Source organism: Ambystoma mexicanum, chromosome 1q (genome assembly GCF_040938575.1).
Source record: "Ambystoma mexicanum isolate Mex_15411 chromosome 1q, UKY_AmexF1_1, whole genome shotgun sequence".
Lineage (NCBI taxonomy): Eukaryota > Metazoa > Chordata > Amphibia > Caudata > Ambystomatidae > Ambystoma > Ambystoma mexicanum.
Window position 1 is genome coordinate 48,861,067 of NC_090922.1, and position 23,616 is coordinate 48,884,682.

General features: G+C 47.9%; 1 protein-coding gene across 2 annotated transcripts in view; it reads right to left on the bottom strand.

Annotated features, from left to right (window-relative positions):
* PMFBP1 (polyamine modulated factor 1 binding protein 1) overlaps positions 1-23,616 on the bottom strand; it is a 1,360,893-nt gene that overhangs the window by 144,974 nt on the left and 1,192,303 nt on the right. For both annotated transcript variants that reach the window (XM_069635509.1, XM_069635508.1), the window contains 3 exons: positions 19,392-19,454; positions 5,374-5,483; positions 5,171-5,245 (listed from right to left, as the gene is read on the bottom strand). In XM_069635509.1, coding sequence (XP_069491610.1) covers positions 5,171-5,245; positions 5,374-5,483; positions 19,392-19,454 — 248 coding nt within the window. The remainder of the gene's footprint in view (positions 1-5,170; positions 5,246-5,373; positions 5,484-19,391; positions 19,455-23,616) is intronic.

A 23,616-nucleotide genomic window follows, 5' to 3' on the forward strand; every position in this document is an offset into this window, starting at 1 on the left:
GAAGGCTATGTTCCCCAATGGAAGCTTCGTCACCCCCGAACACTTCGCTGACACAGTGGGGAGGGGCCAACTTGTCACGTTACAATATCATTGTATGAAAGCGGCGTTCAAGAAACGCTGGCCATCATTCCCAGCTGAGCCGCCTGAGCACCCTTGTTACCAGGCACTTCACTCACAGCCTCATATAGGCATCTCCATACTGTACAACATAGTCCAAACACATACGAAGTCCTCCAACAATATAAAGTCCACCTGGGAAGAAGACATGGGTACAACAATAGAGGAAGGAACATGGTCCAAGTACTGCCTCCTCACAAAGAAGGTCTCCCTCAACGCGGGGCTCAGACTCATACAATTCAAAATGCTCAATAAACTTCACTATACCCCTGTTAAGATGGCTAAAATCATGGTGTCCACAAACACGAACTGTCCCAAATGCAATAACCCTCAAGCTGACTCATACCATATGTACTGGGCCTGCCCTGAAATAATTGGATTCTGGAAAACAGTAGCAAATATACTGGAAGACATTACGCAAATTCCTGCACAACTTACCCCCAAGAAATATCTGTTTGGCGACATCAGTAAATTCCCAGAAAAAACTAGGAGGCTATTCAACGTCGCATGTGTGGTGGCTAAAAAATGTATTTTGCAAAAATGGAAGAGTCCCCACACCCCCTGTGCAGAACAATTCTTAAAATCACTGGCATATGTGCACGAATTTGAAGAAGCGTACATAGGTCTGGTCCCCTCTCCGTGCAGACCTAAAGACATTTGGTCAGCGTTCAGGACTTACCTTCGCACCACCCCACCTAACTCGGAAGACGACGATGCCGATTGAAATGTGTGCCTTAACCCTGGCAACAAACGTTTAATATCATAAATTGTGATGTTTTTTTATATAGGTATATGTATGGGAGAAAACAAAGTGTATAACATGTATATCCATTACCACGGAGTGGTTCATGCGTGTGTATTGTGAATTGCAACCGAAAAATAAAGTTTAAAAAAAAAAATGGAGGCTTAGTAAATACGTTGTATAGCGTAGGGGGGACGCATGAGCCTTGTGGCACTTCGCACGTAATAGGGACAGGGTCCGCAGCTGCAAAGACCCTCATCGATGTGTTAAAGGATCTGATCCAGTTTCTGGCCTCTTGGGAGAAGTTAGCTGCAGACGACAAGTGTTCGCATAGTATGTTATGGTCCACCAAACCGAAGGCGGCTGCCAGGTCTAACAGGAGGAGTAGTGCACATTGTTTGTTATCTTTTAGTTGGTCTATTTGCATCTTCAGATCAATTAGAGCCGTTTCTGTGCCATGAAGAGGCATGAAACATGATTGTTTGAGCCATAGTAGGTTATTGGTTTCTAGATACTGCTGAATTTGGATATATGCTGTAATGTCGATTCTTTTTTTTTTATATCAACTTTATTTAGTTTTCAAAGCATCACAGACAAGAAAATATCGATGAATAACTCATAGCCACCCCTATCTGGGGACTCAACATAAGTGTCTAAGACTGTGTTGCTCATAAGAAAAAGTTTAAAACAGAACCGACAAAAAGAAAAGGCATACGTAATGAACAATTAGTTAACCCCATCCCTCCTCCCCCCAACATATCCCAATTTATGGGTAGAAGGTTCAACATTCCGATCTGTAAGTTCAACAGATTGGATCATTTATGATGTAAAGTTCAAATTCCGCAGATTGAAGATCGGGGTTTTCAAATGATAGATATTGCCCGAAGCAGCTTTGGTTAAAAGAACGTCTGTTCCTTGTCGTCCATATATTCGTGACATGGCAACCAGGTGTTTAAGTACTTGGAATAGGAGCCTTGGGCCTGTGCCGTCACTTTCTCCATGGCCAACACCCCCCACAGTCTGACCCACCACATAGATGTTATTGGGCCTTCCCTGGTCTTCCATGTCTGTGCAAGTGTTATTCTGGCCGAACTCAACATGTTGGTTATAAGAGAAGCTGTAGGCCCAGAATTCGCATAGCTCCCCTCCACCACCTCCCCCAGCAGTACTACTAATGGATCGAAGGGTAGTCCCAACCCGGTAATATCTTTGATGTGGCTTAAAATCTCCTTCCAGTAGGTCGCTGCCAATGGGCAGGACCACCACGTGTGAATAAGATCCCCGGATTGCCCGCAATTCCTCCAGCAGGTTGCAGGGTATTCTGGATTAATTGCATGCAAGCGTGCATGTGTCATGTACCACCGAAGGCATAGTTTATATGCTGCCTCCTTTATGGAGGTGCATTTGGATCCTTTGGCTGTTCTATGCCAAATACGACTCCAGGTTTCCTCTGAAATTGGTTTCCCCAGGTCTATCTCCCACCTTTGCATATTTGTACGTTTTTTCCCCGGGTTAGCCTCTCCCGCTAGACGGTATAATCTAGTTATGCCCTTATCTGGTTGGCCTTCCTGTACCGTTAGCTTTATGTCTGTTGGGTTTCTGGTAGCCCTTTCTTTTACTTTGGCGTTGGTGACCCAGTGCCTGAGCTGAATATAGTGATACCGTTCTTGCTCCGGTATGTGGAATTTAGCCTTATAATCTTCAAACGTTAGGGGTGACCCCTCTGCGTAAAGGTCTTTTAGGGTTATGTTGCCTTCTCTGCCCCCCCCCATTGCGTCCAGAAGTTGGCTTGCATGCCTGTGGTAAAGTCTGGGTTATAGGCGATAGGGGCCAATGGGCCCACTCCTATTTTGATCTTTTTATTTCTCAATACTCTATCCCAATACCACAAGGTAGTCTTAGTTGATTCCAGTAGCAAACCCCTTTTCTCCCTGTGATGTGTGGCAATAAAGCCAAGGTTCCCTAAAGGTATCCTGGTTGCCGTTCTTTCTATTGTTACCCATTGATTGCGGTCTTCTCCAGGGGCCCATTGTAACATCGGGGCTACTTGTGCTGCCCATGTTATGTCGATTATTTTAAGTAAGAAGGGTACCGTAGTTATCGGCCTGTAATTAGTTGGTATGGTCGGGTCAAGGGTTGCTTTCTTGAGCAGCGGTAGGACCCAGGCATCTTTGAGGTTACTGGGAACCTGGCAGGTCCTGAAGGAGGCATTTATTAATTTCGTAATTGAAGGTGCTAGGTCTCTGGCTGCTTCTTTAATTATTGGTGCTGGACAAATGTCACCTTGGCATCTCAAGGGTTTTAGAGAAGCAATGATCTTTTCGACCTCGGGAATGGTAACTTGGGCAAATTTAAATTCTTGCGTGTTAGGGGATACTTATTATGTAGTTTCTGATTTTTTTCTCGGGCTGGCTATGAGGAGCCGTTTTGTAGCTATTTCTTTTTGTAGGGTGGCAATTTTATTAGCGAGGGCATCTTGAATGTCTGTACACCACTCTTTGTTTTTAGGGTGGGAGTCGTATGGTGCTAAGGGGATCCTAATTCCCTCTGGATTGCGAAAAGTTCCTTAGTGCAGGTTTGTATGTTGTATGTTTCTTGTTTGGTTCTGAAGTTTTCAGCTTTGTAGTGGGAAGTTATTTCAGATACTTTGTCTTTGTTTTCTTTGGAAGGTAGAGTCTTCCAGCCAGCTTCCGTACCAGTGTTCCCTCGCAGTCCTGTTGAAGCGCCCCAGAGCCTCTCTACCCTGCAGACACTCACCGGTCTTCTGTGCTTTACCGGCACAAGCCCAGCTCACCTTGTGCCTCTCTCTCCGCACACCGGCAGCTTCAGTGCCTCTGTTGTTACGCGGGCAGCGTCCTTTCTGCTCCGGCTCCACAGCAGCTCCTGCTGCTCGCTCAGGGGTCTGGAAGCTGCCAGGCTTGAGGAAATGACACGATCCGCCTGCATCAGGTCCCCAGGTCCACTGGGTTTGTTGCCGGCGGCCTGCCTCGTGCAGCCTCAGTACCACCACGACTGCTTCCTCGCACGTTTCTCCCCATGTCGCACTCCTCTCTTTCTCTGACTGTCTAATTTCTATTTATACACCTGCAGCCCCTGGACAGGCTGCAGGTGTGGATGACCAATTAGCCCTGCCTGACCGCAATCAAAGGAACATGCTTGACCCTCACAACTCTTAGTAGGCATCTTCCTCACACAGAGTACCAAGGTGGTGAAAATGTGTAACCTTCACTGCTCTTAGCGGTCTCTTCTTCATCCCAGTAGGGTCAAGTGTTACACGTGGAAAATTGAGGGGAACTGGCTTATAATAGCCCATAAAGGTTGGGGTAGGGTTAGGTTGGTTGTCAATAAAGAAAGGGGGATACCATGTCTCGCCCAAGGGCACCCCACTTCCAATACTCAAGGACCCCTCCACCCTTGGTGATCCTCCCTTGCTTCTACGCCCCCCAGGGTCAGGACGCAATAGTGATGGCTTTTCCCTGGCCTCCTGCAAAGAGGATCCTACGGGGGTAGGAGTGAGAATACCCTCCGGTTTCTCACAGGGGCTATTATGGGTTAAAGAATATTCATAAACTGGTATCACTTGGGCTTCTGATAACCAAAAGATGTATTCTCTTAAGGTGGACGGGTACTGCTTAGTTTCCATCTGATAACTGATTGTTAGAGTTCATCTGATGTAATGACAATGAAGAAACATATTGTGCATGTCTGTCGCCAAAACAAAGACCACTACTTGGCTCCCAAGGCTCAATTTTCTTGCACAGAACAATGCATTGTTAGACTTTGTACAGAATGGCGACAATAGCAACACTTTAAGGACATATCATTGGTCTGTCATTATTGTTAGTAATGATGCCCAGTGAATTGTTAATGTCTCAAGTGATATGAGTGTCCTTTTTTCTTCCTTCTCCATGGCGCACTATGGATACTGTATAGAGTACAGCAATCAATGAAAAAATTACTTAGAAAAATCACTATGAACCAGTCACATGAGTGCTAGGAAGTAGAGAGCAGGTAAACACCACAAATTATGAGTGCGGAGCAGTTACACATACAGTGTTGCCAAAAAGAACAAAAGGTACATTGCGGCAAATACTGATGTTCTAAAATTAGAGGATTGGCTTAGTTTGTGCAAACGGAGGGCATTTGCTAATCAGAATTTACGTGTAGGGACAATAAAGGAAAACAGAAGAAGGTTTAAGGGTTTGTGGTAGCTGTAAAAAGTAACAGGAAGGAAGTGGGCTGGTGCAAATTGAGAAAATGAAAAATAAAGAGCGGAATAGGTACCCCACTGGGGAGGTATTTTATACTTACTCTTTCTCTGCCATTAGATGTGCAATCTGTTTGCTCTGTTCCCGTATTCTGCATCCCAATTTCTCATTCGCTTCTCTGCAACAAAGAGCACATGTGAAACATATTTACAAAAATGCACAATTGAGGATGAGCAACATACTCAAATAACTTGTGTCAGGGGCATAATAGACATGTTTAGGGCTTTGTGTGCATGTCATACTCACTTCTGCTCTTTCACCCATTGGTTGACATTGGACACAACCAGCTCACTTTCACGATGCAGTCTTCGACTATCTGACCTCGATGCATCCAGGGACTGGCGCAGTGTTTCAACCTACAAGTGGAACACAGAACTAATTCAACTGAAGTCACTTAGTAAACTCTCTACTGCAATAAACATTGTGTTTGCTTACAGGGTGGCAGCAGTAGTCCAACACATTCAATGCACACCTATTGCTTAAGACTACACATTTAGCCTTTACTATCTCAAACTACTTGCGCACACATGGACCACTTGCTTCCACCTAACACACAAACTGTTCACCCTCTGGGTGATGTCACGCACATTGAGCACCTACTGCTTCATATTACACCCAAAGAACAACCACTGCCTACCTCTAAGCACAATGACCATGCACCACCTTCCAATTGGACTCCATACACACACAAACTAAACACCACACACAAACTAAACACACACTGTTTCCCATCAAACCACTTCTGAAAAACACAAGTGGCGACGTAGATGACCTCTCCAACTACAGACCAATCTCCAACATCCCCTACCCAGCAAAACTCCTCGAAACCTACGTATACAAACTAACGCAAGAATACGTTGAAAAACACCAAATGCTAGACCAAGCTCAAGTCGGCTTCAGACCCACAAGAGGTACAGAAACAGCACTACTATCAATCTGGGACGACCTAAAAACAAACGCAGACTCCAACACAACATCAGCCCTCATTCTGCTCGACCTCTCTGCAGCCTTCGACACAGTTAGCCATGACACCCTAACCAAAAGACTAGAAGACATAGGCATAACCGACACAGCGCTACGCTGGACTAAATCATTCCTAGCAGACAGAACAGAAACCGTTTGGATTAAACCCTTCAAATCCACCCCACGAGTTAATGACTGTGGAGTGCCACAAGGATCCTCACTATAACCACTGTACTTGAACATCTAACAAACCCCAGTTATCAGAATCTTCAAGAAACACAACATCACATGCTACAACTACGTAGACGTTACTCAAATCATCTACAAAATCAAAGACAGCCAAGCCGATCTTTCTAACCTAACCGACTGTCTAAAAGAAATCTACAACTGGATGAATACCAACAACCTGAAAATCAACCCAGGAAAAACGGAAATGATGATCATATCCAAAGACCAAGAGAAGGAAACCGCCATCCCGTGGCCAACGGAAATGGGAATCACACCGTCACCATCTAAGGTAGTAAAAAATCTGGGAGTCCTGATGGACAACACCCTAACCTTAGAGCCGCAAATAAACGCAACAGTCAAGAAATGCTTCTTTCTCCTCCACACGGCAAGAAAAATACTACCTTTCCTCTCCTTCACACACAAAACACTCACTATCGTCGGCCTCATCATGTCAAGTATCGACTATGCAAACAGCTTCTACCTAGGAATACCAGAATACCTACTAAAGAAGCTACATTGGATCCAAAACACAGCAGCCAAACTACTCCTCAAACTATCCAGAAGAGACCACATCACCCCTGCCCTAAAAACACTACACTGGCTCCCAGTAAAACAACGTATCACCTTCAAAACAATGTGCATAACGCACAGGGCAATCTGTGGACAAGGAGCAGAATTCCTTCAAAAGAAAATAATCTACATGCCAACGAGACCCCTCAGATCAACTAACGAAATCCGCCTGGAACTAAAACCTTACATCAAGAAAAAACTCGGAGGCACCGCCTTCTACCACTTAGCCGCAAAAACCTGGAACAGCATCCCAAAAGAAATAAGGAACACCAAAGATCACCTTAAATTCAGAAAATTACTAAAAACCTGGCTCTTCGATACCAGAGACTAAAACCAAAGCAGCAGTAAGACAAACGACTAAACCGGAAAGGACACTGACAAGCCCCAGAACCGACTGATAAGCACTCAGGGCACCAGGAGGGGCGACGCCAGACAGAGTGGTACACAAGCGAGACCCACGGAGACGGAGGCAACAACCCCAGCCAATTCTTACCATCCCCAACCTCCGTATAGCTACAGCCAGGTACCACTGGGTTGTAGAACTAGCGAGATACCACCAATCACCGCACTAACTAAGATATGGACACTGGCAGGTGCACTGGCCATGTGGGTGTGGGTGTGGGTGGGGAGCATGCAACGCTGTTGACAGATCGGGCAGAAGAGGCAGTGAGATGCTCAAGGGGCCTCGTATACAAAACAAGCACGAACCTCCAGAGGCACATGATGCCCAAGCACCCCATCGAGCGAGATTACGCGAGCACAACTGGTCAACCAGGATATAGATGCCAACTAACCGAGACCACTAACAATTTCCTCCTCCGTATACACCTCTCAAACTCCAAACCAAACACAACCACAAACCTCCAGCACAACAAACCGCACAAACTTCACCACACTGCAACAACAAAACAATAAATGCACATAGACCCGCACATCAGTACACGACGACTACCGGCCGCATACACCCCAGGCCCAGCCGACGGACCCACTGGGCTGAGGCTGCCAACAGTACATCACTGCTCTCTTGCACTTTTCCAACCTCCACCCACTAACTCACCCGCCCTCCCTCCCTCCCTCCCTCTCTCGGAGCCGCCAGAGCGCCAGGGGACCACTCCGGTGGTGATAGTGCGCAGTACAAATGTCCTTTAACATTAACATAGTGCACACTAAGAAGTCACTAACACCCAACACATACAACACCCACGATCTTCTCACACAGATACACTTTAAACTACCACTGTCTCCCAACACAAACCAAGCCACAGGTGCCTCCTATCATGCACTCTAAATCTTCCCTCTGTATACAATGCTGCCTCCCATCTTACACCATGTGTATGCTGTCACAGGAATGTTATTCATGAACCCTACAATAGTGTGTATGGTATTCTCACGCCCCGTCCACTTCCCTCCATACTCTTGGCATGTCTCCAGAGGAGCGTGTTTCTAGGAAGCATAATAGATTTTATTTTGCACATGCAAGCCTCGGCGTGCCGCATGGTTCCTCCCCCATGCATTACATGGGTATGGAGCGTCGAGCGGTAACTGCACCGAGCCGGTAGTCCACAGAGCTATTCCTCCACAGACCAACACACCTTTTGCTCGTTGTGTTTAGGGAGGTCGCACCTGTGGCATACTTGCTGCCCGTGTGCCTCCATTTTCACTCGGATCATTGCTGCGCAGGCACGAGCGTTGGGAAGCCACTATTGACGCGTCGACAAAAGAGTTAACATTGCCTAATGACACCAGTTTTATTAGGGGGGAGGATGGTGGGACGTATGGAGGAAAGGGGACTAAGGAATAAGCGTACGTTAGTCACTACGGTGAGTAACTTATAATTACTCTTACGCCCCGCCCCCTTTCCTCCATACTGCATGGACGATTACAACTGAATCTAGCCCCAGGGTGGAGAGGAGACCTTCCTTAAGCAAATAGGTTCCTGAGAACCGCCTGTCCGAAAGCCGCATCAGATCTAGAGACGGCATCCAAACAATAATGCTTGCAGAAAGCCGAGGGAGTGGCCCAAGTGGCCGCCCTGCTTATGACTTGCCAAGGTACATGGTGCTGGAACGCGATGCCCGTTGCCTTGGCCCGGAATGCGTGGGCTTGCATGTTGGCCGGAAGCGGCTTGTGCTGGCCCTCGTAAGCTTCTTTGATGGCCGAGACCATCCAGTGGGATATGGAGGCCTGATAGCCAGGTCGAGAGCCTCCGAAAGTGAGAAACAGGGCGTCTGATTTGCAGAAGCCCTTAGTTCTGTCCAGGTAGAATTTCAGGGCACGCCTGACATCCAGGCAGTGCAGCACTCTCTGTGCTTCGTCCTTAGGATCGGCAAAGAACGTGAGAAGGACCATTTCCTCGTTCAAGTGGAAAGCAGACAGCGCCTTGGGCAGAAATGCTGGGTGTGTCCACAGGACTACCTTGTCCCTGTGAAAGGTTGTATATGGCTCTGAGGCGACCAGCGCCTGGATTTCACTGACTCTACAAGCCGAGTTGAGGCTGACTAGTAAGGCCGTCTTGATGGTGACCAGCCTGATGTCCGCGGACGCCATTGGCTCAAACGGTTTGTGCGCCAGGGCCCCCAAGACTATGTTAAGGTCCCACAAAGGGTGCAGCCTCTTGATGGGTGGGTAGAGCCTTGCAAGCCCCGTCAAATGTTTATTGACAATAGGACTGACGGAGGAGAGGATCCCCTCCCCCCGAGTTCATGTAAGCCCCGATGGCTGCGAGGTACGCCGAGAAGGAGAGCATGCTGTTCAAAGTGCATGCCACGGGGTAGCTTTCCCTGGAGTTTGCCCAGTGGCAGAACCTGATCCATTTACTTTTATACTGGGCCCTGGTAGCCTTGCTTCTAGCGCCCTGTATGATTTCCAGATTAGCTCGGGAGAGGGAGAGGTGCCTTAGTGTTACCTGCTCAGGCAGCACGCTGTGAGGGCTAGCTTCTGTGGCGCATGGTGGATGACCGTGTCCCCCTGCTGCGCCAGAAGATGGGCTAGGCCCGTCGGGAGGTGAATCGGAGGCATCTCCGAGAGGCTGAGAAGCTCCGAAAACCATGGCTTGGCCGGCCACCATGGAGCTATTAGAATGATGTTGCGCTGGCAAGACTCCTTGATCTTGCAAATCACTCTGTGGATCAGCGGAGTGGGCAGGAAGGCGTAAGGCGTCATGCCGTTCCACTGAAGCCAAAAAGCATCGCCCAGGGAGCCGGGGCTCTGTCCCTGCCAGGAGGCGAACTGAGGGCACTTTTTGTTGTGCCAGGTGGCAAAGAGATCCACCTGGGGATGACCCCACCTGTTGAAGATCTCCTGAATAACGAGGTCGTTTAGCTGCCACTCGTAATTGTCCGCCCCCAACCTGCTGAGCCTGTCTGCTTCCAGGTTGGATTCCCCTGGGAGGTGGACTGATGTGAGGTAGATGTCGTTTTCCAGGGCCCACTCCCACATTCTGATTGCCAGTCTGCACAGGGGAGGGGATCTGGTGCCTCCCTGCTTGTTGACATAGTACTATTTGTCTAGCTCTTTGTCCGTGGTGGAATGGAAGAGCCCCCCCCCTCTCACCCTCCCCTCGAACGGTAGATCTAATATGCATTCCTGGACGTCCAGGTTGAATTTCATTGCCCGGAACTAGGCTGTCCTTCTCATTTCCGTGGCGATACAGATGGCACGGCCAGAGGTGTCAATATGGGCCACAGTGGATTCCATGAGGTCCTGCGCCACCAGCTTGGCCTCAGCCAGTCCCGCCTTAAAATGTGATTGGCTCTGCGTAGGGAGTTCTGGGAGGAAGTCTGCAATTTCCCACCATAACCTTTGGTTAGCGGCGGCCAGCATGGCATCAGCGTTGGCCTGACGGAGATGCAAGGAATGCGTTGGAATACAGCTTCTTCCTGTACGCCTCCAAGATCTTCTCCTTGCCTAGTAGCGTCGCTGCTGTGGAGGTTGATGACGACTGAGGCTTGGAGTATAGTGATGCAGCAGCAATCACCGAGGAGTGTGGCTGAGGATGGGCAGATAGCAAGAGTGTATCTCCCTCCATCTGCCTGTACTTGGCGTCCAGGCGTTGATTGACCGGCTGGACCGAGTGGGGCTTGAGCCAACCCTTTTTGGCCAGGGAGACTACATCGGTTTGCAGTGGAATCCCCGTTTTGGCAGAGGGGTGTCGCCTGCCGGCTGTTCAGCCTCGGGTTGGCATAGGCCCATGTACTCCGCCAGCCCTGCAAGACATTCGTGGAAGGCCCTGAGTGAGGATGGCGTGTCCGGATCCTCCTCCTCATCTGTATCCTGTAGATCAGGAGGATCCTGTGGAGGTGGAGGAGTAGCTGGAGCCGGAGGCTGGGGGTACAGTGACCGCGGCCGGAGGCTGAGGAGGAGGCGGGTACGGAACCGCCTGAGGAATCGGCTGGGGTGCCAGAGGCAGCAGCTGCGCCTGAAACGGGGCGCAGGCGGAGGAGCTTGTGATGCCAGTAGCATCGTAGGGAGGACCTCTCTGATGGTATCCTTGAGGATAGCCCCCATCCAAGGTGACTTCATGAGCCCGTGGAACCTCTCGAAGAACCCCTCTTCACTGGCCGGAGAGGTGGTAGGGGGTACTGACGGGGAAGCCGGGAGCTGCTGGCACCGCTGCATACCCTCCCCGTATGAACATAGTGGGAATCTGCCCTGCGCATAAGAAGGATAGGCTGTAGGCCACGTACCTGGTTGAGGCCAGTCCCACCTTGACACTCATTCTTTGCCGAACTCCTGGAATGGTGTCGGACAGGTGCCTCTGACTGGTGCGGCAGCCATCTTGTCGAGCTGCCTGCCACGTGTCTGCGACGTGTTGCTCGGCTCGCTGGGCCCAGCCTCCTCCAAGACTCTTGCGTGTGGATCAAAAGGCCTACCCTGCTCCTCAGGCCAAGACCCGGGGGTGTGACACCCTCGACCCGGGGGTCGGTAGAGCTGTGTTTAGGCGCCCCCTCGGACGTATTGCCAGTACTATGGCATAGCCCCTCAGCCATATTGTCGGTAGAAGGGCAGAGCTTCTCGGATGACAATCCAGTACAAGAACCTTCCGGTCTCTCAACACTGCCACCGGGAGGATCCAAGGATCCCTCGGCCCCAAGGACGGTAGCTGCAGCAGTCTCGGTGCATGTGCTGGTACAAGGACCTGAACGGTGCCTTCCACGCGGGACAGTCCTTGGGAAGGAGTCTCCTTTGCGGGGTGCGATGGCGACTAGCAACCCTACCTTGGGCCTGGCTCAGTGTTTCACAAATTCTTGAGGTCCTCTGGAGGCGACTTCTGGAAGAGCTCCCTCCACCTGGCTATTCTGTTCTTTAGCGATTTCGATGACAGCGAGCCACACGCTGTACACGCTTGCCAACCATGGTCTGGGCCAAGGCAACGTAGGCAGAGGGCATGGGGGGTCTGAAGTTGGGAAGAGCCCATTGCAAGATGGACACCTGCTGAACCCTGTGGAAGTCGGCATGCGCCGGGGAGGAGCGCGACGCTTGAGGAGCCAGTACCTGAATGATAAAAAGACAAAAAAAGACAAAGAAGAAGTATCTGCACGTGGAATTACATGGCCGAAGCCAAACCCAGGAGCGCTGGTGAATTCGGCCCGTTCCCATTGACGTGGAAAAGGGGACTGTGGTGTGGTGCCGGAGGGCAGAGTCAGGGCAGCGCATGCTCCCAGGGCCGCACCTCAGCGCACCTCTAAATGTAAAGGGGAAGAAGGTTTTTTCTGGTGAAAAGGGTTACATCTCCCGTCTCTTGGAAGGGACGCCCATGCAGTATGGAGGAAAGGGGACGGGACGTAAGAGTATGTAAGTGAACTGACACTATTTACATTGGCACCCCAAATCTGTGATACTCTAAAGTGTCTCACTTGGTACGGGAGGGGGCCTAGTGACCCCTCACCCCACTATTGGGGGACATACCGGGCACAGCCCCAGGTCCCAGTAGGAACTGTTCCGACACCCCGTTCTGTGCCTGAGCTGCTATGGACCCGGAGTAGGGAGTAGAGGGTCCCCTTATAAAACACAAGACATGAAATTACCCTGCATGCGCCCGAACGAGGACGCTAGCCGGAAGGCTACTAAGCTTAGTAGAGATTCCATCCCTGGTGTATAAATACTCCATGCGGGCACTAAGAGGCCCAGGAGGGAACGTGAAAGAAAGTCTGGTGCAAACACGCACAGTGCCCCGAGTGAGCTACGGGACATAGAGACAACAGGTCTTCACTTAAGAGTGACTAAAATGGGAGAACCCTGCAAGAGACATGTCTCAGTGGCCTTAGGACCACTCCCAGAAGAGCCTTGCAAGGTAGAAACCACAAAAGGCTTGAAGATACAGGTGAGTTAGAGTGTGATGTAGGCACAGATGTGGAGTTTCTCGCCAACCACATGAAACACAGCAGGCACAGAGCCGTGTCTCAACATCAGAAGAGACACAGCACAGGCACTCCAGCCAAATGTGTTCTGGACGGTCCTGTCATGCGAGACATATCTGGGACAGCAACCCTGGCAGGTGGGGTCACATATGGCTTTTGTGGGCTATACTACACAGGCCCTTCCTCAACAACCTTATTAGCCACCAGGGTAGGGCAAAGCACCCTTCCCGGTGAGGCGGCAGAATTGTTAATGACACGGTTCAAAAACCTCATACCAGGGACTGATATGAGGGGTTTCTTCAAAGACCAGTTTAAAGAAATAATGCCTGTGCAAGTGGTAACAACAGCGTCCACACCGAATGTGGGAATATCCCTAGACTGTTCCATTACAGACCACACCAGGGCAGACTACAGTGGCAAAGACAACTTCATCGGTACAGGTATCAGCAGGGCACACACTCACCCAGGCAGAGGCGTAGACAGGGTAGGGCCTAAGCGGGCAAGGCCCACCGAAAATCTGTAAATGACCACTCAGCAGCTCTGTGTGGGCATTTACAGATGTTAATGTCTCTCCTGTGGGTCCAACTACATAGCTTCAGGCCCACTTGTCAGACAATCCTGGATACGCCCCTGCACTCAGGAACTGCACGCCGTGGCAACAAAGGGTGAAGAGGAAGAAGAGAAACAAGAGAAACAAGAGAAAACATCCTCATCCATCAGAATGTTCCAAGTACAGTTCTTACACCTTTCCACACTAGAAAGCACTCCGGTGAAGTCAGGGGTACTCTCGGAAATACTAAGTAAGCAACCGAAAGAGTCGGCATTCCAAACCACCAGGATATTATTGCGGAAGCGAGAAAAGTCTGGTAAAAGCCACATAAAGAGGCACATGTTAACAAAAAAAAGGGACTCCTGCTACAAGCAGGAACCGACAGAGCAACTTTGTTTATCCATCAACCCCCCATGCCCACTCCATGGTTTGTATCAGCAGCATTAGTACAGGGAAAGGCACTAACAGGTGCTTCTGCAACGTCATTAACACCTTCTGGAAAAGTGGAAAGGGCGCAAGATGCTCTTGGAAAGAAGGTGTATTTGAATAGTACGCTGCAACTTAGACAGGCAAACACAGACGCCATCCTCGCAGCGTGTAACAACAAGCTTTGGCGCGAGATGGAGGAGTTTGCAGAGGACTTGCTCCCTGAAAGAAAAGAGCAATTTCTGTGCCTGCTCAGAGGTACCATAGTCATACCTAGGGATATGTTGGAGGCGGCGTCCACCCACGTAAACCCTGCTGAGAAAGGCATGTGCTTGGGCCCTGATTTGCACAGAGGAGCCTGGCTGAAGAGCACAAAACTGCTACGCGAAGTCCAAGAGAAGGTCAAGGCTTTGATGGGATAAACCTTTTCCATCCCACCACTGATGATGGCAAAGGAGAAAGCACACAGCCTAACAGCAAAACATCTATTTTCAGGCCTTCACAAAAGACCGGTACATTGCTGTATCAGCAGAAACTTCAATGCTCTAGTAGCAGTTTTAGAGGGTTCCCCTTCCACAACCAGGGCAGAGACTGAAGGGTCCAAGCCTCAGTGTAATCCCTTTTTGCAAACAACGCTGTTACAGGCAGATAAGCCTTAAGTTTGACACTCCATTGGCCCAGCAGCATTCAACGCCTCTAGGCGGAAGGATATCTGTCGCCATTTACCAGCAAGAAAGGCCATACATTAAGACCCATGGAACTTATCACAGGTGTGTTCAGGCTGTCACCTCCCAATCCCTGCATTCTCCACAACCCCCATTCTTCCACAGCCCCTCCCCCAACAGTTTTGATCAAATCGGATGGAAAGTTTGTTGAAATTGAAGAAATATGATGCCATAGCGATAGTTCATCTTGAGAGTCCGGTGCAGGGATATTTTTCGTGCCTTTTTCCGCTCCCCAAGAAGGACAAGGTGGGATAGGGAATCATTCTAGATTTATCGAAGTTCAACAATTACCTCCTTATCGAGAGATTCAAAATGGTCATCCTGGACAGATCCTGACAGCTTTGCAGGAAGGAGAAAGGTTTGCGCCCTGGATCTTCAAGATGCCTACATACAGATAACAATTTGGGGGCCGCACTGGAAATTCTTTCGGTTCTCAGTATACGGCTATCGGGAGGATAGCTCAGGGGCAACATGCTCGCCTTGGAAACAAAACGACACAGCGCACCACAGGTTTGATCCCCGGGTCTGCGCTTAGAAACCTCTGGGTATTAAGCCTGTTATAAATAACCTATCACATCATATCAAGGCACTCACTACCAGTAGAAGGTGCTTCCATTTGGTCTGAACTCGGCACTACAGATCTTCACCAAAGCGATGGATACCTTTATGTTGCACCTTCACTTACAAGGAGCACACATTTACCCATATTTGGACGACTGGCTGATTCAGGGCTCGACGTCTTTGCAGGTGACCGCTTCCGCCCAGCTGGTCATGCGACTGGCCTATGCCCTGGGCCTGACACTGAAACTGGAAAAATTGATTCCGACTCCAATACAGAGTGCAGTTCATAGGAATAATAAGCCCAGTCAGGGTGAAAACACTCAAAAAGACTATGCATGGAAATGTTCAGGAAAGCTTTGTTAAAAGTAATAAAGCAACATCTAGGCCTCGTGGCTTCATGCATTCTTGTGATCCCTCTGGTCAGGATGCACAATAACAACTTCCCCTGAAAACATCCTGGTGTCAAGATACCACAAAGCAAACAGAGGTGATTGGTGTGCCAGTTTGCCTACATTCTGACCTGCGATGGTGGATGACAGAAGATAACCTAATTGCAGGCGTACCGTTCACGCTTGCACCGCCCTACGTGAGAGCTAGTAACAGATGCATCCCTTGCGGGATGGGGAACAGTTCTTAGGAACTGGGAAATCCACAACCTTTGGGGAGTTTAAGATCAGGATCAGCAGATAAACTACCTAGAATACACAGCCATCTGTCTGGGAATTAAGGCTTTTCTACCACAATTGGCTGGGAGGCGAGTTCTTATTTACACGATACTACAGCAATGTTTTACTTGAACAAGCAAGGAGGTACACGTTAGCAGAAACTGTGCCTTTTGGCAATGGACATCTGGAACTGGTTTTGGGGCATGTAATAATGACAGTGGCTTCATACCTTCCAGGAGAGGAGAACATATGGGCAGATGCTCTCAGTTGTCTGAGCCACACTCCACATGAGTGGGGGATCGACCACCAGGCACTGCTGGCAATTTTTCAAGCATGGGGAACACCTTCGGTGGACCTCTTTTCAACACACGCAAGTAAGAAGTGTGGACTGTAGGCATCTTGGAAGGGTAAGGGCCTGAATACGCTGGGAGACGTGTTTCAACTATCCTGGGATGGGCAAACCCTCTGTCTTCCTTCCTCTCCAACTGATAGGCAGTGTTCTGCACAAGTTGAAGCGATCGACAGCTTGCAACATGAGTTTGGTGGCACTGCCTCAGCCGAAAAAAGGTTCTGGTTCTGAGATTTCCAGAGCCTGAGTCTTTGGGCACCAAGGCTTTTGCCGATCTGGCCAGCTATACCTCAGCAACATAAGTGAAAGGGGATTCACACAAGCCCCCAGTCACTGTCCTTGGCGGCTTGGTACCGGAAGAGCGGGTATATGGTTACTTTGGTCTATCTGACAAAAAGAGGGCACTCATCAAAGCAGCCAGGAAGGGAAGCACCAGGAAACAATACACAGGTAAGTGGACACGCTTCCGTCACTGGTGTCTTACGACTCAGATGGATCCTCACAAGGCAATGCAGAATGACATGATGAGTTTTGTCACAGACTTCGCATTAACAGGTTTGTCCGTGGACTGCTGTAGGAACTACTTCGCTGCAATAGGGGCTTACTTAAATAAAGATATTAAAGCTTTATCTTTAGCAGACCCTCTGATCAAGTGCCACTTCAGCGGGTTGATGAAACTTTACCCGCCTGTGAGGAAACCTTATAGCCCATGGGATCTTAATGTGGTCCTCACGGCTCATATGCATAAACCATCTGAATGCATGGCCTCTACGGAGGTTAAGTGGGTGACACTAAAAACTGCCTTCATGGTAGCCATCACATCAGCAAGGAGGATATCGCAATTACAGGCGCTCTTCATAGAGGAGCTGTACTTCAGTTTTTACAAAAATAAAGTGGTGCTTAAATCTAAACCGTTCGGAACAGCGGACTGCCGCGGTTCTGTTTCTCTGCCGGTTTTCGTGTGTTCCTGAGTAGGCGAGGCCCTTCTTTTTGAAGCCAGCATTCAAGTCTAATACTGGTGGGTGAATTTGACAGCGGGGAAGAAAGTGTGTCCCAGCGCGCTGGGACACTTTTTGAAGTTTATTTACTATTGAGCAAATCCGGTAGCAGGGAAGCAAGTGTGCCCCAGCTCGGTAGAAACGTATTGAAGGAATTGTTTTTAGTGGAATACTTTGCCTTTGAGGTGGAGCTATTAATATTTCAATCGCTTACTGAACACTAGTGGAAAGACAGTGGGAAACCACAGGAATCTGAACTTTTTGCAAAGTTGCAAAAAAACCTTTTTCTAAATGGACGTTTAAAGCACTGATAAAGCCTTTAAATAAGTCTACTAATCCTGAAGAAGACGTTGACCAATGGTTCTGTAAAATCTGGCCAATTGATGTCAAGTCGAAACTATACAAAAGGAAATCCAATGATGAGAGGAATACTACTAGAATAATCTTGGATACTTATAGTTCTTATAGTTGATACATAATGGTGGACTGTCAAAGTAGGAATATTACTACTGTAAAAGTTATTTAGAATGTCTCTATACAAACTAGATTTGAATGTGAAGATGAATGGTAGAATGGGGTGTTAGTGATATACACATAGGAGAAATGTCTACACAAAAATGCGCTATTTGCACAAAAAAAACTTGTTCACAAAAAATATATGTTGATTGGAAATGAATTGTTGTCTTATAATTGTTCAAAAATGTATTTTATGAAATTGTAACAGAATAAAATTATATATTTTTAATAAGAACACTCTCTGGTCCTCAGCATGCGCTTTCTGAAGAACATTTATTGAATTTTTCAGCACATAGGGCATCCTCTCTGTTTAGTATAGCTTAAATCTAAACAGTCATTCCTACCAAAGGCATTCAGCACGCTTCACCTTAAGGAGGTGCTCTAATTGACGGTGCTCTTCCCATTGCAGAGCACGGAGCCTGAGAAGACACTGCATCGTCTACATGTAGCGAGATCACTAAAATTTTACTTGGACAGGCAAGTAGCATGCACAAGGCGAGCCAACTCTTTGTTATCTTTGGGGGTAGTATACCGGGGTCAGCAGCTGCCAAAGGCTTCTACAGTGCTGGATGGTCATTAACATCGTGGAGGCATACAAACATCAGGGGATACCCTCCTTCCCCCACCTAAGGATCTTCATGCACACCTGATGCACAGCACAGTCGTGTCAGTGGTTTTACAGAGACAGGTGCTCATACAGGAAATGTGTAAGGCGCAACCTGATCAAGCGCGCGCTTCTTCTGTAAGCACCACTCTCTGGATTGTAGTTCCATGAATGATGCCGCTTTTGGCACGCAGATTGTGCAATCTCTTTGCTAAGTAGTTCTAAGCCCCCATTTTTCTACAGGGTGCTTTATAATCTCCCAAGAGTATGGAGAAAGCGGATTATGGACTAAGAGTACCAGTGTTACTACGGCGTGCACCTTTTCTGATATAAAACAGCATGGAAGCAGCTTATATTATGGCTAGATGGAGAACATGAGGAGGGAATTTGAAGAGGTTTTCTTTTCTTGCAATTCTGTCTCAGAACAGATAGTCAATATGTGTCGAATCTGGGGGGAAACCCGGTCTAGCCAGGCAGAAAACAGTCTAAGACGACACATTATCTGTCGTAAATGGTAGGGGCTGTACCCAGGTGTTTGACTGGCTACAGTCACTTCCCATTTACACTTAAATATTTGTATAACATTCAGGTAAAGATATAGGCATTGTTGCAGCCATGGCACAGAAACTATCCAACAATATCTCTTAAGCGACGGAGCTCACACATTCCAAATATAAGGCTTGGGCAAGGAGGAGGCAGTAAAAAAGGAAGGTTGAACATTTTTTACAAAATTCTATAGGAGAATCGTACCTCACCGCTGACTGCTGTATGTTTCTGCCTCAATATGTTGAGCTCGTTTTGTATAGCATCTCTCTGTCGAATGAGGCATAAAAAAACAAGTGTCAATGAAGCAGCAAACATGGATCAAAAAATGAATTGAACAAGGCAGCAGTGCTATTCACCTTTAACACCCTTCCAACCAAAGATACACATGTTCTTGCATGGGGAAAGTACACACAGCCACAGCCCTCCTGCCTGGCACTGAATACTGGTGTGTATAAATGGTGACCTTGCTCCACAGTGCTGCACTACTTCCTTTGCCTATTAAGAGTACATCTGGCACTGCCCCGCAGTCCTGGCACTACCGTCACATCTATTAAGGTGGCAGCACCACATTTCTTTTGCACTCACCTGGTTTGATCAAGTACAAGTTACTTTCCCTTGTGACTCTTGTACTCTTAGTCTCCTTTCCCCAGACTCATGGCATACCTGCACTAGGGTATGGGCACCAGTGAATTGTTCTGTGACTGCACAAATATGGCAAAGTTAAAGGGAAGCCAGGTGTATTGGCAGCATCACCAAAGTCTGGGCCATACCCACTCCTTTGCACTCAGATTGCCCTTCCCTTCTCTTTTCTTTTCTTTCAATTCCTTAAGCTATCTTTTAGAAGAGGACAGAAGTAGTCAGAGGCACATGTTAGGGGGATGGGATAGCTGTCTGGAGGAAGGAAAACTAGTAATACAGGAGTTAGCATGGCACGTAAATTTAATTAGCAGTAAACGTAGTTCCCTAGCATTGCCCTCCTTACATGCTATTACACATAGCCTGTGTTAAAATCCCATACTTGCAGAAGGAAGTACAGGGAGGTGGTGGCTAGACGCCCAAAAGCTTCTATGCAGAATCCCCAAACTTTCACAGCTTGGCTTAGATGTGTCTCATTCATCAAGGTACATGGACACACATAGATAGTATACCACCTTTAATTTTGTAGCATGTGCAAAAGGCAGATTATACTCTGCAGAGATGCGTCCATACATGCGTCCAAACAATCACAGTATTGCATGTACAAAAATAAATAGGAAATTCAAGCAAGACTAACCAAGCAAAACTTTACACAAAACAGTACACAATAAACGTATTCATCAACCCCGGCAAGAGAAAGCACAGTGTAACAGGCTGATTATCTACAATGGGCAAACTGGGTACTTGAAATTGTAAAGCAGAAGGGGTATTATAATATATTTTTAGAGCAATGTAGCATTGTACAGGATAGAGCAAAACAATGGTAGTGAGAATTAAAAAAACATTGAGTACACATTTATAATTATTACAGTACAACATAGAGATAAAGGGTGTTCAGAAAAGGGCTAGAATCTAGGTTATACAACAGTGTTGTTCTAAGAGCCAGGTCTTTGTTTCTTTCCTAAACTGAAGGAGACTTGGAGAAGTCCAGATTGACATCGGGATGGAGTTCCAGAGATTCGGAGCATAGCATGAGAAGGGCGGTTTCCTAGTTTTCTCCTTGCAAGCCATTCTAGTTTCCAGTTTGGTGATGATCTTAGTATGAGATGACCATGCGCCACGCAATGTTTTAGTGTGGCCATCAGTTAGGCTGGCATATGGGCAGTGGTTGCCTTGACGGGAGCACATGGTTTTGAACCATATCCTAGCTGGGTTGGGGAGCTAGTGTGATTTGCACAGGGTTAGGGTGATGTCAAATTTCCTAGAGCCGGTGATGAGAAAAGCAAGGGCTGAGAGCCCTGTGAAGAGGGCGTTCTCCCAATCAATATGCAAGATCACTCGGGCCTGCACCACCACTCGAAAGTCCTGGATGAGGGGACAGGCTCAATCTAGTGAAGATGAGATATCTGATACCAAGCCATATGAGCCTTTTTCACATTGTGTTGGAAGGATAGAGTGCTATCCACAGTGAAGTCTAGGGGTTTTGCTGAGTGGGTGAGGTGAAGGTTGAACCCATCCAAGTGCATTTCATCCAGCCATCTTTGAGTGGGTTCCTCCTTGGAGGGGTGGCCCAGGAATATGAATTCAGTCTTGGTGGGGTTAAGCTTTAAGTAGGCACTTGTCATCCATGCTTAAATGGTTGCAAAGCATAAGAGAAGGTGCGCGATATCTTGTGAGCCCTTCACCTTTAGGCAAAACTGTATATCATATGCAAACTGGTGATTTTGGGGTCATCTAGGAGTGACCCCAGCGGTTTCATATAGAGGTTAAATATCAAGGACAGAATGGAACCCTGAGGGACTCCACAAGTGATGGGGCAGAGTTTGGACTGAAGAAAGCCCATCTGAACAGCCTGGTGTCTGTCAGATGGGTAGGATGTGAACCATTTCATGACTGTGTCAGAGAAGCCCATTCTGTGTGAAAGGGAGTAGTGTGTAATGGTCGACCTTGTACTTGTTGAACAGAGCTAAGAGGTGCAGGAGGACTAGCAGGCACGTGCCCCCTTTATCCATAATCTGCAGGGCATCTTTGACCACCTGGATGGTGGCTGTTTCAGTGATGCATTTGGGGTGGCACCAGGATTGGTAATCTGTGAGCAGAGTTACTAGATTTTTGTAAGAAGTTGGTTAGCAACGACCTTCTCAGTGATGTTTCATATAAACCAGAGATAAATTAGTAGATTGCTAGGTCATCTGGGTCGAGGGTGTTTTTTCCAGGAGCGGGAATATAAGCCCTGTTATTGTATCAGAAATTATACTACAGGAAGGGCATAATAAAATGTGGAGCGTGATAGAAGTCCTTGTATCGGCTAATTATGGTCTGGCATCCATTTTGGAAACCCACAGCATTGGGTGGGTATCAATGCTGGCAAATGCTGGCAAGCACCAAGGACAAAAGAACAGACTTGAAGCCTGCCAGATCAAGAAAGACTGTTGTGTGGTTCAAAAGATAATGGCCTTGCTAACATTTCTCATGCCTTTGCACAGCTCACAGGAAAGACTCTGTGCTCTGGGGGCTCCACGACTTGGACAGCCTGGAGCCCTGTACACCCCCTGACCTGCAGCACCACATAGCACGTGTTAAAATTGATTTTTAGAATCAACCCATGTGGTGTGCTCCGAGAGGCCACCCTACTACGGAGAACAGGAAAAGACATTGATGTCTAGCCCTACCCAATCAAGGTAGTCTACCAGAGCACTATGGCTTAGACACAGGAGGGTGTAACAGTGGTCAGACACAAAACAATCTAATAATTCAAGAGACAGAAGATGTACAAAAATATACAATTACTGATTTGCCCTATGAATACACTCTAAGCAATTAAAATCTCAGGTAAGTATTGTCACACAATTACTATAATATACATTCACTACTGGGGGTTCTGCTAACAGAACACCAACACTTTGGGCCTCATTACGACCCAGGCGCTAATGGGTTAACGGCGCCGTAAAAGGCTGCGGTGCCGTTAACCTATTAGCGCCTAATTACAAGGTCCCTTTGCGGGACCCGACCTTAACGGCTGGTGTAGACCAGCCGTTAAAGTAGGGACCCGCAAAGGGACCTTGGTGGTAATTACAGTGTCGCAATTTGCGGTACCGTACTTAGCGCCTTCCCCATTCCCATTGAGCCCTATGGGGCAGGAATGGGGAAGGGCCATGGAGGAAGGGGGAATTACCGCCCCGCCAACCTTGTAATGGGGTGGTAATTCCCCCTTTCTCCATGGCGGAGTCGGTAACTTACCGACATGGACCATGGTGCTAATAGCACCATGGTCTTCCGCCAGGGTCGTAATGAGGCCCTTTATCTTTAAGACAGTTATGCAATAGTTAGCAACATTAAGAACAACTGTGTATGGTAAAGCCAGTAAGAAACAGAGCAATTAGCAATTTAGAACCAGTTGAAGACAGGTAGAAAACAGGTAAAACACCCACAAGTTAACCTAAAACAAGGACCCTAGTTCTTATTAAGTCTAACACTGCTAAGAATTAGGACCTAGTGTCCAAAAGTTAACAGTACCACAATATGTACTTAGCCGGAGGGCTTACTATGTGATTCGCGCACAAGAGTTGCCAAAGCCAAGGGTTGTGAGTAAATGTTCCATAAATTGAATAAAAAGGCAAGTTAAGTTCTTACGAATTTCTCTCCCAATTCCACCACTCTAGGGGACACCCAGGGGGGATCCTTTACCAGACCGCCAGCGTTCTTAGTCAGACAAGAGAGGGATATACCCATACAACACGATGGCTGGAGGGGAGATGGAATAACTATGCAAACTCTTTCCCCTTAATCAGAT